Below are 16,161 nucleotides of genomic sequence, written 5' to 3'. Positions count from 1 at the left end.
CACCTCTAGTTGTGAGACAGTCAATTTTTTTTAACATGCAATATTAAAAAGCCGATTGGTTTATATAAAAACATTTCTTTTTATATGAGCCAACTTTTTCGTGTACGCTGAAGCGGATATATAAACTGTTTTTGTTAAATACCAACACTGTGTGTGATAATCGACTAAAAAGCGTTTTTTCAATAAATGCAAAGTACTTTTTTTCCAAGTTAATTAATTGGAAAAGGTAAATGTAATGCATTTTCTTTTAGTGTTTTCCTTATATTTTGTGATGCAATATTGCATTGTTCCAATCTACGGTTGAAAATAATTTAATTTTCCTTTTTCAAAATAGCGCCAATTTCTGGGTGTGAGACACAGCATATCACCAGTTGTGAGACGGTGTCAACACCCATCTGGGCAGCATAAAAAATACGACTTTGCAGGCATACTATTTAAATGTTGTTTTGATTTTTTTTCTAGTATTTTTGGGCATGTCAAGTGGAAAAAAGTCAATTGATTCAGAAGAAATCAATTTTAATGCTCTTGTTCAAGCTATTAAATTGTGTTTATTTGATAGTCATATTTTGGCGAATAAATATTATTATTTAGTATATAATAATATATATTATTAATATATTTAATTATTTCTACTAAACATAACGTTTTATGTCAAACTTATTAAATTTTAGCAATTTTTAATGAGTGTCTCACAACTGGAGACATTTTTTTTTTTTGAAAAAAGCGATGTGCTCGGAAAATGTATCGTAAAATTTTTTGAGTTCATCGAAACACTATACTTTCTTTTAATAAAAGTTGCGTATTTCTGTTACCTTTCGAACGGTGTATTTTATTAACAATTTCGTTTACCCGTTTACAATTTACGGGTCAAAAATGAAACCCGTCTCACTGGAGACTCTCCCCTACTTATACAAAAATAATTAATTTATTTCTATAGATATAATAAGTATTTCAATTAAAAACATTTCATTATTTTAGCTTAAATGTTAAACTTTAAATAGTTCTAGAAGACACAATTTTGTATTATTTAACAAATCCTTTATGCAATAAATTCCTTATTTACTATTAAATACTGTGGATAAATTCTTTTGTGCATATTTGAAAGTTGAAAAATTGTATTTTTGGCCAAAATTCGACGATTCTGGCCCACTGTGTTGCGTAATTAATGCCTCTGAATTAACTTGAATTCTTTAAAGGACATTAAAGGGAATTCAGATTCTGGTCACCGGTTTGTTTCACAAAATTGAATTGGATAGAAATGAACAACTTAATAATAGTAAAGGAATTCATTAAGATTGCGGATAAAAGCGGAATTGGTCACACTACCTGTGAGGTTCCGATAAAGGCGCGTTAAGTTTTTTAACAGTGAACCCATATTCAATCCTCCATTTTTAATTTTTAAAAACTAAGAACGGATTCGTAATCAGCGACTCCAAAAACCCCCCGAGTAACCATTTTGAAGCAATTTTAATGAAATTTAAAAGTATTTTGATAATTTTTTTAAAAATTCCACCATATTAAATCCGCCATTTTGAATGTTTTGAATTTTTTAAATCTGACTTGAAATTCGTAATCAGCGACACCAAAAATATAGGAAAACGAAGTATTGTTTACTAAATGTTAATGAAATAATTAGTTTGTTACACAACTGTTTTTTTATAAACAGTCAATGTTCTTTCTATTGTTTAAAATAAACGTTACTACTTTTTGTAATTTATTATTTTTTTAATTGTAGCATCCTCCATTTGGAATAGAAAGAAATTTCGGAAGCACGAAAGGGGTCGCGTTTCGTTTAACAAAGCTTTCTACTGTTATGTCTTAGAGTGAAACTAAAAATAACCAAAATTTATATATTTAAATTGTCAGTCAGTCCGTCATCGGTGATTCAAATCTGATTTATTCATAGAGAGGAGGGCTCTGATATTAAGGGACAGGTTTTAAGAAATAGTAACTGTTAAATTGAAGTTTAAATTTTTAAAGTTTTATTTGAATCCTTTACAATTAGAATCAGAGAGAAAGAGTATATCCAAATGTCTTCTGGGACATTGAAACAGAATTTTAACTTTGTAGAATCAATCGATTATTTAAATAGGGACAAAATTTAAAGGTATTAGTTACTTACCATTTAAAATTATTCTTAGAGTCGTAGACCCAACAGGCGATATCTCCTTCAGTGTGAGGTCGAAGAAATGACGTTGTCCAGCGGAGACAGAATGCAATAGATTTTCCTTGAATTGCTTTTGGGCCAGACAAAGTTTATGGTTCGGAGTCCAGGTGTTGATGTAAATTAGATGTACACCCCTCAGTTTAGGAGTGACCGAATTATTTATATGAAGTCGATGTCGAGGTAATGCACTTCTTAGAAAAATAGAAATGTGCCTCGCAGTAGAAATTATCTCCTTGAATGAATTTTGACTATAGGACGAGACTCGAAGAAGGCACTTGGTACTAGAGGAGATTTTCTGGACTGGAGTCGAAAAATAAACTCGATGACAATACACAACTTGTTAATTATTTGGTCGCGGTTTCTGGACTGACACGAAAAAGACGCGAAGTTGATTAGGTGGTGACTTGTGTCTTTTTAAGTTTCCTGGACTAATACGAGAAAGACACATGGGGGTAGTATACGAATACTTAACTTGGTGGCGATTCCTGGACTGGCGAATTTGGCGAGGGTGAAACCTTTTATACAGTGCCTTTCAATGGAAAAAAATTATAATGCCACCCACTTTTATTATTATTGGGTCAGTTTTATTCTATTGATTAATTTAGGCGCGCCTGTTTGGTCCCGTATCAGATAGGTGAGTAACCTTATAGAAGGGTGACAATAGTGGATGTCCATATATGGTAAAGTCTGTTCAGGCGACACACATTTTGGATCGATTTCTTTGGGTTACAAGAAAAAGGGAAGATTCAGTTTCTAATTTTACAAATATTAAAACAAATACGTCGCGATGAAGTGATACTACTCATTAACTGTCTACTAGAACTACTTCTTGCCGCGTACTTAAAATTTTTTTCTGTAACTTTATCCTTTTCTCTTGACAGCTCTCATAAAAAATTTACAATTGTTTTATTACTTCTGTTACTATATAACTGTTTAACAAAATATCTATATTGACATTTAAAGATCAAATAAACATTTAGGTTTTAACAACTTCGGGATGGAATCCACCACCAGGTCACAGAAAACTGCACGGCGATTTGATGTACTTGCACGTTATAACGTTAGAAGAAAAGCAGTATTACTTGACAGCTTGTGCTCGTGGCTTTTTCGTAAATCAATCTTCCAAAGAAACATTCAGTCCGAAACCAGCCACTCCAAGTCATCTCTGCCACAGTCTCATAGAACTACTTAATCAACTGAGTCCTGCCTTTAAGAGAGGCTTCGCAGCTATGCAGAGACGAAGGACATTGAGACATCCATTCGAGAGAGTAGCGACTCCATACCAATTACATGCATGGTGTGCTCCTCAAATTGAACACACAATTGATGCGATTCGTGCCGAAGACAGTATGTTTCACATATCAATATTTATTTATTTTTCATCAAATTAATAAACACTAGTCACTTATTTAATTACATTTCTCTTCCTGATAAATTAAATAGGAAATTATTTTTTCTTTCAGCGTTCTCTTCCAAGCTTGGATATGAAGAACATATTCCAGGACAAACTCGTGATTGGAATGAGGAATTGCAGACAACAAGAGAACTGCCACGAAAAAATTTACCAGAAAGATTGTTGAGGGAACGAGCAATTTTTAAGGTTATTAATTAATTTTGTCGCTTCATGCTTTGTAAAAGGGAAAATTGTATTAATTTCTATTTTCGACATAATCATTTTTATCGTAGCTGAATTTTATTTAGGTTCATAGTGATTTTGTGGCTGCCGCTACTCGAGGCGCTGTGGCAGTAATTGATGGCAATGTTATGGCTATCAATCCTGGAGAGGAGCCTAAGATGCAAATGTTCATTTGGAATAATATATTTTTCTCTCTTGGATTCGATGTAAGAGATCATTATAAGGAGCTTGGTGGCGATGCTGCAGCCTTTGTTGCGCCTCGAAATGACCTTCAAGGCGTTCGAGTGTATGCTGCTGTCGATCTTCCTGGACTTTATACTCTGGGAACAGTTGTAATTGATTATAGGTGAATTTTCATTAACAATTATTTATATTTATATTATAAATAACATTCTAATGTTTATTTTTCTTTACTACAGCGCATATCTCTAGAAACCTTTAACTTTTCAATAAGAGAAAAATTTTTTATTTTTTTAGCACAGTTTTTTAGAATAGAAAACCATTGTTATTTTAAAAGATTTTCTTTATGAAATTTAATGAAAATTCTTCATTTTTAAAAAAATATTATTTTTCAAACAGTTTTTCCTTAAATTTAAAAAAATTAAAAAATTATTTGAACAACTCGTGTGGAAATCGACAAGATATTTCTAACAACAACTCTTATGTGAAATATTTTTGATTAAATAATTGAAGTTTCGAGTACCACTGGAACTTTAAGAATTTTTAAAGAAAAATAATGTAAATAATATTTTTTTATACTTCTCTTAGATTTTCAAAGAATTTAATTAAAAAATTTTTTACAAATTTAATTAACTCCTAAAATAATATTTAAAAGCTAAATTTATACGCCACAAATCTATAATTTAACAGCAAAATTAATCCATAAGAATTTGAGAGATTGAGATGTTGCTCTAAAAAAAGAAGAGATAATACTTTATTCTTTTTTTTATAACAGAGGATATCGAGTTACTGCTCAATCTATTATACCAGGCATTTTGGAACGTGAGCAAGAACAATCGGTGGTTTATGGTTCCATAGATTTTGGAAAAACAGTTTTGTCGCATCCAAAGTATCTTGAATTGGTAAGATAATCAGAATATTTTTATAAATGTTATGTTTAAAATTATACAATAATAAATTGTATAAAAGAGAATTATTTTCTTTTGGAAAAGAAAGAGAATTATTCTCTTTTTTAATTATATTAAAAAAATATTTATAATGACGTTAATAACTTGAACATAATAGTTACAAAAAGGTTCAAATAATTACGATTATTTTTATAAACTTTAATATTTATTGTGTAAAATTAATTTCACAAATCGTTTGCTTAAATATTTACTTTTTATTGAAAATATCATTGCAATTATCCGTATAAAATATTTATAATTAATTGAATGTTAAACAATTGCAATTTATTGTTGAAAACATTGAAAACTAATCGTAGGGTTCTTAATTAGAGTCTTTCAATTTGCAGGCTTCGCACTCATCTACTAAAATCTACTATTTACTACTTTTTCACGATTTGATACTATTTGAATATTTTTTTTAGATTTAAGACACTATAACCTACTTTTTTCTTTACTTTTGAGAACTTGCACAACTTTAAATTCGCTAAAAATAATTTAAAAATAATTTTAATAAACTTCTTAGAAATGATTAAATTATTTTCAATTACTATTTTAATAAAATTTTCTATTTTCTATAAGAATTCAATTATTTAACAGAATTTTAATAAAATTCTTCGCAAACATTCAATTATTTTCATAAATAATAAAACTTTTACAGGAATTCAATTATTTTCATAAATACTTAATAAAATTTTTACAGAATTTCAATTATTTAAAATACAATTTTCACTCAATTTTTTCGAAAAGATCAATTATGAAATAAAATTTCATGAAAGAATTGAATTATTTTTAAAAATTTTAATGAAATTCGTCAACATAATTTGTAAAAATTTAATTCTTCTCATAAGTAATAAAATTCTTCACTGTAATTCAACTGTTTTCATAAATAATAAAATACTTTAAATAAATTCAATTTTAAGAAATATTCAATTATTTAATAAATTATTTTTTTTTATATTTAAATATAATAATTGAATTCTCGTAGATCTTTTTAATAAGAAATTATTTCAAAATTTAATTTCAATTGAAATTTTTAAACAGTAATTGAATATTAGAAGCGTTATGGCGTAAATTTATATAGAAATAATTAAATTGCACAAGATTTTTAAATTGATATCTTTGAAAATTGTAATTCTTATAAAATCATAATAGTATTGAAATGTTTATTTTAAAAAAATTATTAATTTATTGTTTTCTTTAAAAAAAAATAAAGTTTTGAATAATTTTAATTACAAATTTTAACAAAAAAATTACTGAATTTTGGAAGAATTACATTTGTAACTTTTTGAAATTGTTACATTAATTTGATTTTACAAAGTAATCTCATTTAAAATATTTTAATTCCTGTGAAAAAAATAAATAAGTAGGTATTTAAATATTTATTTAACAAAAATTATTCAAGCTTTGATGTAATTTAATTTGGAAATTGTGAAAAAAATTAGTCTTTTGAAAAGTTGTAATTAAAATGTTTTGAAGATAATTAAATTTCCTCGTAAATAATTAAAAAAAATTATATTATATTTCCAATTATTGGGAAATTTTGTCAAATTTAATTGAAATAAATTTTATTTTTTTACTTTTAAAAATTATTTTTAAATATAATCGTATTTTTGAAGAATTTTAAATTAAAGTTTATAAAATTATTGAATTTTGTAAAAATTTAGAATGCAAGTTACTAGCAGTATAAGAAAAAAAAAAATATTTTTGTGAAAATTAGGAAACAATGAGGAAAATAAAGTGCAGAATAAAATTTTTGTGAATCGTCTAAAACGAGTTTTTTAGTCGACAAATTAAATTTTTAATAGCTACTTTTTTTGTTCTTAAAACTACTTTTCGATACTTTTTTAAAATTAATTATCAAGTGCGAAGCCTGTTTTTTTGAAAATTGACAAAACTTTACTGTTAGAAAAAGTGTTAATTGTCTATCAATATGGCATCTGTTGAGAACATGAAAATCAAATACTAAAACTAAAAAATAAAATTTACCATCTTAAACATATAATATGACTAACTTCAGTTGTGGGAAATTTGAAAAATGAATAAATAAATGAAAGAATATCTGTATTTTTATAGTTAATTATTTTTATCTGCAGCTAAATAAAGCTGGTCAACAGCTGAAAATTTTACCTCACAAAGTTATAAATGATGCAGCAGAAGAAATAGAGCTTTGTAGCAGCGTCGAATGTAAAGGAATCATCGGAAATGACTCTCGTCATTATGTTTTGGATCTTTTGAGAACTTTCCCTCCAGATGTAAACTTCCTAAAATGTATGTTTTAAAAGTGGAAGAATCTTTAAAGATTATTTAATTATTGCTTGAATGTAAATTTAAATTTTTCTTTTCAGTGGATAACGTTGAATTGAGTAAAGAAGCTCGAGCTTTAGGATTTCCTGTAGAGCACAAACATAGATTGGCCTGTCTTCGTCAAGAATTAATAGATTCTTTTGTAGAGGCCAGATACGTACAATTCATCAAACATGCCGCTGTACATTTGCAACAGTTGACATCTGTGAGAAGATCGCAAAAAGATAAGGAACTGTGTCCAAAGGTATATATATTTATTATTCAAGTTTGAAATGAAAAAAATATTATTACTTGAATTTTAATTAAGAAAAAAAAATCATTTTGTAGGATTATAAAAATATTGCACAAATTCTAATATTAAAAACGAATTATTTTATTGCAAAGATCTACTTAAAAGTAGACAATTTGACATTGGTATTTCTATGTTCATCAATAGGAAGACAAGAAGGATGAGACTACTGTTGCAACTATTGATAGCAATAAAGAAGTTTCTGCTCAATCAACAATTGAAGCTGATGAAGCGAAAAAAATCGTTGAAAGCATAACAGACTCTATTACTGGTGGTGAAAAACAAGAACGTAAGTCTTGTATTAAATATTTCAATTATTTTTGTTTAAACAAGAAAAATACAGAAACTAAAGTTTCATTATATTTCTTAAAAATATCTACTCGAAGAATTTAAGACTTCGGTCCCTTTTAACTGTTCAGGTCAAATAAAGTACATAATAAAAACAAAATTAAATAATATACTCAATAAAATAAAAACTTTCCTCTGATAAGATTTAATAGAAAAAAATTATATTTTAGTTGAAGAGAGTACGAAAGAAATAGTACGCAGAGCTGCAGCTGCAGTCGGCAGCTTACGTGATGCAGAATTCGATGTTAGATTTAATCCGGATGTTTATTCGCCTGGTGTTCGTCATCCAGATGCAAATGGAGTTGCTCTGAAGAAACAAAGACAACTGATCAGAGACGCTGCAGACTTTTTGCTAACAGTGCAACTTCCTACTTTTGTAAGTTTACTTTTTAATTTAGCCATATTAAGAATTTTAATTTTAAGTAAGAATTGTATCAAAATTGACTTAAATGAAATTTTCCTTTTTTAAATTAAAAAAATTACTAATCCAAAGACGTTTTTCTTCTTTATATGCGTTAGTAATTTCTCAAAACGGAAATAGGGAGTTTTCCGACGAAATTAATTTAAATTCAAAATAAATCTTTAACAATCGGCTATCCTTATAATCATTGGAGTTTAATAACTCTCTCAGGGTTGTCACGCAACCTGGAAACCTAGAAAACCTGGATATGTCAGGGAATTTTATAAACCTTGAAAAAACCTGTAAAAGTCAGGGAATTTTGATTTAAATTCTGGAAAATTATTGTTTTCTAAAGTTATTCTGCTTATTTTTGAAATCTAATTTTTCTTTAATTCAATTTTCTTAATTCAATTTTAAAAGAGTTGCCTTTACAATTTTTCTTCGCAATAATTCAATTATTTTCATAAATAATCAAATGTTTTTTTACAGAGATTCAATTATTTTCTTAAATAATGAAAAACTTTATAGATTTACAATTATTTTCATAAATAATATAACTCATCGCAGAATTTCAATTATTTTTAATACCTACAATTTTAATTCAATTTCTCGAAAAATGTAATTATTCGTAAAAATTTTTATTAAAATTCATCAAAGAAATTCAATTATTTTAAAAAGCGTTCCTATAATTTATTTATTAGAATTTAAGTATTATTGTTAATACATTTTTAATTAAATTTCTTGAAAGAATTAAAATATTTTCAAAAATTTTAATGAAATTCTTTTTAACAATTCGTCAGGTAGCGAAACCGATTTAAGCCCATTAAAAGTCAGTTGACGAAATTCGTCAGATAGCGAAATATTCATATTGCGGGAACTGACTGTATCTACTATTTCAATAAAATTTCACAAAAGAATTCAATTAGGTATTTAAAAAGAAATATTATTAAGAAATTCGTCTGAATAAAATAAAATAAAATTCTTCGCAAAAATTTAATTATGGTCAAAAGTTTGAAAAAATTATCGTCAAAATTTCAATTATCTTTATAAATATTAAAATTTTTCTTCAAAATTTAATTATTTTCAAAAATTTTAATGAAATTCTTTTTAACAAATTCAATTTTTTTTCAAAAATTCTAATTCATTCAATGATTTTCAATATCTATTTTAATAAAATTTTCCAAAAGAAATGAATTATTTTTAAAATTTTTTGATAAAATTTTAAGCAAACCTTTTATTATTTTTATAAATAACAAATATTTCACAGCAATTCAATTATGTATTTACAAATTTTTTTTTAAATTTCTTTGCAATAATTCCATTATTTTCAAAAATATTCAATTTATTTTCACAGAGATTCAATTATTTTTATAAATATTAAAGAACTTTTTCAAAAATTATTAAAAATAATAAAATGGAAGATGTTTAGTTAAAAACACGAAAAAAAATTCAATTTTGTAAAAGTTACAAATTATTGCAAAAATTCAATTATTTTCAAGAGTTATAATATTCTTCGCAAAAATAAAATATTGTTTAAAAGTACAGTCGGGCCTCCGAACTGTACGCTTTCAAACTGTACGCTGTCGCCAAAGTGTACGCTGGCTTTAGTTTTTAAGTGCTCCACAGTGTACGGTGGCGCTACTAAATTCAGTGCCGTATATTTGAAAATGTTGCCTTTTAAGGAAGAATCTGACGGACAGTCAAATCAAAAGTTATTCCAATGTCATAATTTCGTAATTTAAAAAAACAAATTAAATTTTAAATTCGTCTTGTTGGAAAGGCGAAGAATTTAATTTTGAATATTTAAAACAATTAAAAGTTTCATTTGAATAAAAATTACAATTTTCTGTCAATAAGAAACATTTGTTAAATTTTAGGTTATGTTACTTAAATCATTCATTATTGACAAAAAATTATCATTTTTATTTAAATATATATGTAAAATGTTCAAAATTTAGAAAATTAAATTCCTTACGCTTTTACCAAAAGGAATTTAAAATTTAATTTGACTTTTTTTTAAAATACGAAATTATGACATTAGACTAACTTTTGTTCCGATTGTTTATCAAATTCTTCCTTAAAATTAAAAATTTTACTGATTTAATCAAATTATTTTCTTTTCCATAATTTAGATAAATCAGTGGACTTCTTTTAATTTCATGAGGCAATACATTTTGGTTAAAAAATGTTAATTTTTCTAACATTTATAATTTTAAGAATAATATATATTTTTATGATTTTAATTAATTTTAAATCTAATAGTATATTAAGCAACAAGAGGAGAAAGGTAGCCATTTCTTTACGGTGATTTTTGTGACACGAGTGGAGGTCGAGGGCGCCCCGAGACCTCCACTCGTGTCACAAAAATCATCGTAAAGAAATTGGCTGCCTTTATTCTCGTGTTACTTACGATATTTTTTATTCCTAATGCAAAAAAGCGGCGATTTCAGATAGCAGACGACAGGGAGTAAAAGTCATTCACTTGTTCGATTTGTATGAAAATGGCGGCCGATTTCTCCCTTGGGCAAGAAAAATGCATGTGAACAGCTAATTTTCTTGCCCTTGGGAGAACACGGCCGCCATTTTCATACGGTCGAAGAAATGAACAGGGATGGGTAAATGTAACAAACTCGAGGTTTTCTACGTATGTTACATAAATGAGTAACATACGTAACAAATTGTCGCAAACGTAACAAACATCAAAGGTGCGTCATAACCTCACTTTTGTAAAATAATTATAAGATTAATAATTTATAGTTACATGTATAAAGTATATAAATTTCCAGTAGAATGATTTTGGATTCAATAAATTAAGTTATAAAAATTTAATGTAATAGATATTTGATCCTGTAGAAAGTCTTATAAACGTATAAATTAAGTAACGGATTTTTTATATTTTTAGGAACAGGAAAACAATCTAAAATGGAATTATCAAAAGAAGACTTTAGTCTGGGAATGTTGTTTTTGGATGCAACATTCCATTTACGGTTGTGGACCCTACTAAAAATAAAATCACAAAACGACAGAAATTTAGTCAGAATCTCTGATGATTTTAGGCTGCATTTGTTACGATTGCAGCCAGAGAACGTCAGGCTTGAGTCATGTTTAATCAGAAAGCTTCAAAAGTAGTCAGGTTTTTTATACAAAGTCGACACCCTTTTTTACCTGGAAAAAGGTCAACTGACCGTCATAAAATTAAAGGGAAATCTTTTTATTTGTTTATATTCATATTTATTTAAACATTATACTTGTTTTTCATCGACTTAGAATAATTCATCTAACAATATGCTCTTATTATGTATGCAATATATCCTTTAGAACTTAAATTCAAAAATGATATCTTTTTTTATTTATCAATTACGGTTTTCGAGATACGTTACAGTTTTCTTAAAAAAATGTTTCTTATAATAAATTTTAGATATTTGTAATTGTGGAGATTTCTAGATTTTGAATTTATATTCATTTCACTTGAAATTTTAAAAATGAAAAACTTTTGAGCAATAAAAATTAGGTTAGAAACCCGAAACTCGTAACAATAGACCCGCGATTCTATTGTGAAAAAAGGGCTACGCACAAATTTCAAGTTTTAACGATACTTTACATTTACCGACTACATTTCGGTGAGGGGCTGTAAATAAAAAAAAAGATTTCAATGCTCAATAATCGCAATCCATAAACATCAGGATTCAACAGGAGCATAAAAAATCCTTTAGTCAGAATTAACCAAAAGCTTCAGGAAACGTCAAAGTAGTCACAAAACATCAAAATTTCTGACGTTTTCTCTTTATTCCTGATTTTATTTTTAGCAGGGGAGTCAGATTTTTTAAAAAAATTTATTAATACTTTAAATCCAAACTACTTTCCTACTCTCCCGTTTTCTAATTTGGTAGGAGTCGTAGGAGTATAACTAAGTTGTTGAAAAAGGGTTTAGGCCAACGCAGAATAGATCTGTAACCGGAACCGCAATCGTAACCGTAAGCGTAAGAATGAGTTAGAGAAGGATAAACAATATACCTATCCTTCTTTAACTCATTCTTACGATTACGCTTACGATTGCGGTTCCGGTTACAGATCTATTCTGCGTTGGCCTTAAGAGGCCTTCCACCTCGTTTCATTTTAAAAACAATAATTTCCAGGACTAATGATTAATTAAAAGAATAATAATAAACAAGGCCAAGTGCCGGATTGGCGACAACCAGAGAAATTGAGGTTATGCTTACTTCTGACTGACGTCATGAAATGTAACATACGTAGGGTAGCAAACCAAACGAGTTACATACATGCGTAACATACGTAACAAACCCGGGTAACATACATGAAGTATGTTACGTACCCATCCCTGGAAATGAATGACTTTCCTCCCTGTCGGCTGCTATCAGAAAGCGCCGTTTTTGTGCATGTGGGATAAAAAATTATGTATATTATAGTCCCAGACGATAAATGAGGAGCAACAAGTTTTCAAAACTTGATAAATTCCTATTTTCTTATTATTTCGAGAAATCGAAATAAATGACTTTCCTGACATAACCACTCAGTTAATTTCAAAATAAAAAATTTGTAATATTTAATATTTGTAACAATGTTTTTATATTTAATACGTTCTGTTTTTAATCAAACTTTCACATAATAAAGTAACTTTAAGGTTTTGGTAATTTGTTCTAATAACAAACATAAAAATTAAAAGTCAACTTGGTTATGTCAAAAAGTTTTTAAATTGAAAATTCGCTGTTAATAAATTTTTTTTTAAATTTAACAGGGACATGACGATTTGTGAGATATTTAAATTATTAAATTTATGTTTATCTCGATTTTAAAAAAATTATATTTATAAACTTTTGAAAACTTGCTCCTTAAATATATAAGTGTACAGTCCTGAAAATTAAATAGTGGGGATGAGTTCGTCAGCGTACAGTTTGAAATCAAGTGGAGGGGTTATTTCTGGGGTACCGTACAGTTCTGCGGTCCGACTGTAATAAAATTCTTCTTAGTTAAGGTCATTTGGGGTAAATGTAAACGGAATATCTATTTTTCACCAAAAACATTAGTTTTTTTTGTTCAAAGGTAAAACGGACGGATTTCTTTTGCATGAACAATACTTTACTTCCCTAGAAAAATTTCATGAGGTACAAAAAAATATTGATGCACCTGAATCGCCAAAAACTGACTATTTACATTTACCCCGAGATTTTGAAATTTTCCTAAAATTCGGGGTAAATGTAAACACCACTGTAATTAAGCGAGGTTTAAGGGGATGTCAAAGTCGATGCGATTTTCCCATTGAAGCTCAATGCAAAAATCCAATCGACTTTGACATCCCCTTAAGAAACAAGTTATTTCAAGTATACTACTGTTTTAAGGGATGGAAGAACTGAAAAAAAATTCTTCGTAGATGTATAGTAAATCAACCAGTTGACTGATAATGTATCATATAAAATGAACAATCAACCATTACAAAATTAGTAATGTAAAAACTTGAATAACTTGAACAAATTTTAATAGATTTTCATTCAACTTAGTAAAAAGAAGTTTTTAAGGTTGCTGAATATGAATCTAAAATAGAATTTTTAAATTTCAAAATGGTGGATCCAATATGGCGGATGAAACTAAAAATATTTTTAAAAATTGATCAAAATTTGCTTGAATCTGGCTACTCGGGGGTTTTTGAGGTCGCTGAATACGAATTTGAAGTCAAATTTTAAATTTTTAAAATGGCGGATGAACCTAAAAATATTTTTAAAAATTGATCAAAAAAAAATTTTTTTTTTCAAAGAAGACCTAATTTCTTTTTCTATGTAATTTTACATTGCCAAAGTAATGAAATTGTGAAATAAAAGCAAATTTATTCAATTATTTTCTTTTAAAATGTAGTTCAAGTTCTGTTAACATTTACTCCGAGTTTTCGAATTCTCGGGGTAAATGTAAACACTTAATTATTTATTAACTAAATTGACGAAAATTAATTATTCTTAAAAATTTTATTAAAATTCGTTGATAGAATTCAATTATTTGAAAATTTGTTGATAACGATTCTTTATGGGAATTGAATTTTAAGAAACATCCAATTATTCAATAAATTACTTATTTTTGTATTTAAATAATTGAATTGTCGTAGAATTTTCTCACTATAATTGATTCAAATATGAATTTCAGTTAAAATTGTAGATAATTGAATTTTGATCTTTGAATGTTTGAATTTTTCATACTTTTAACTGAAAGTTGTGTAGATTTAATTTTTTTGAAAAAGTTCAATTGAATTTTTTTTAACCCATTAACGCCCACAAGGACGCAAAATGTACCATGATTTCACGACTCTTATTTTGTATGAAATAATTAGTTAAAAATTTTAGGAAATACCATTTCCGACGTAAAATTTATCGCTCTTTCTGAATATGAAGCTAAAATTTGTTTATAATTATCTCAAAAAAATTTATAACAATTTTATTGCAAAAAAGCACACTTTTTTATGAAAAAAAATTTTTCAATTATTATTTTGACATGGAAAACTAAAGAATAATTATGGTCTCCAAAGCACAAAATATCGCGTCCTCGAACTCTCAGCTATAAAAATCCATAATTACTTTTTATTAAATTCAAGATGGCGGATATGAAAATGGCCATTTTTCCAAAATGCAAAAGGCTGAAAAAAATTTTCGGGTAATGTTTTTCAAAAGTTATTAGATTTGATTGAAAATGGTTACTCGAGGGTTTTTGGGGTCGCTGATTACGAATCTGATGTTATTTTTTTTAAATTCAAAATGGCGGATCCAATATGGCGGACATATTTTTTAAAAAGTGATTGGATTTGCTTGAAAATAGTTACTCGGGGTTTTTTGCGAACGCTGATTACGAATCTGATGTTACTTTTTTAAAATTCAAAATGGCGGATCCAATATGGCGGACATATTTTTTAAAAAGTGATTGGATTTGCTTGAAAATAGTTACTCGGGGGTTTTTAGGGTCGCTGATTACGAATCTGATATCACTTTTTCAACATTCAAAATGGCGGATCCAATATGGCGGACAATTTTTTAAAAAGTAATTGTATTTGCTTGAAAATGGTCATTCCGGGGTTTTTGAGGATGCTGATTACGAATTTAACATCAGAACAATATTAGGTTTATCGTTGCTCTTACCACAAAGAGGTCGACGTGCAAAAAAGCCACTTTTTTAATTCTATTTAAAAATTTTTTTTTAATTTTGCCTCAAAAAATATAGCCACTATCATGCAAAGTGCAACAAAAGGACACAAAAATTGTGCATTCAATGTGGCATATATATGTGAGTCACTTGTTTTCAATCAAACCACGTGTTGTGTTAGTCTCTTTTTACCATTGTATAAAAAAATGTCATAAATATATAAGTGTCATAATTATCGTTGATTCAGATTTAGAAAGCAGAATTAAAATTTTATATTATTTATTTAAAAAAATATTAAAATATAGAAAAAAAAATTTTTAAATAAAAAAAAAACAATCAAAATTTTAAAAATAAAATAAAAAAGTAGCTTTTTTGCACGTCGACCTCCTTGTCGTAAGAGCTGGTCAACGTCATTAAAATTTTGTTGACGGGTTACGGACGTGGAGGATAAACATAATATTGTTCTGAAGTCAGATTCGTAAATAATATCCACAAAAGCCGCCGAATGACCATTTTGAAGCAAATGCAATTACTTTTTAAAAAATTATCAGCCATATTGGATCCACCATTTTTAGTTTTGAAGAAGTGACATCAGATTCGTAATCAGAATCCCCAAAAACCCCCGAATATCCACAAAAACCGCCGAATGACCATTTTGAAGCAAATCCAATCACTTTTTAAAAAATATGTCCGCCATATTGGATCCGCCATTTTAAATTTAAAAAAAATAACATCAGATTCGTAATCAGCGAC

General features: G+C 27.7%; 1 protein-coding gene across 1 annotated transcript in view; it reads left to right on the top strand.

Annotated features, from left to right (window-relative positions):
- Positions 1-16,161, top strand: part of LOC122505264 (clustered mitochondria protein homolog) — a 64,769-nt gene that overhangs the window by 37,078 nt on the left and 11,530 nt on the right. Inside the window, exons 4-11 of the mRNA XM_043616768.1 lie at positions 3,148-3,514; positions 3,631-3,767; positions 3,869-4,149; positions 4,759-4,885; positions 7,024-7,198; positions 7,276-7,478; positions 7,671-7,812; positions 8,042-8,247. Of these exons, the coding sequence (XP_043472703.1) occupies positions 3,148-3,514; positions 3,631-3,767; positions 3,869-4,149; positions 4,759-4,885; positions 7,024-7,198; positions 7,276-7,478; positions 7,671-7,812; positions 8,042-8,247 (1,638 nt within the window). The remainder of the gene's footprint in view (positions 1-3,147; positions 3,515-3,630; positions 3,768-3,868; positions 4,150-4,758; positions 4,886-7,023; positions 7,199-7,275; positions 7,479-7,670; positions 7,813-8,041; positions 8,248-16,161) is intronic.

This window comes from Leptopilina heterotoma, unplaced genomic scaffold (genome assembly GCF_015476425.1).
Source record: "Leptopilina heterotoma isolate Lh14 unplaced genomic scaffold, ASM1547642v1 Lhet_351, whole genome shotgun sequence".
Lineage (NCBI taxonomy): Eukaryota > Metazoa > Arthropoda > Insecta > Hymenoptera > Figitidae > Leptopilina > Leptopilina heterotoma.
This window is presented reverse-complemented; position numbering and strand designations above follow the sequence as displayed.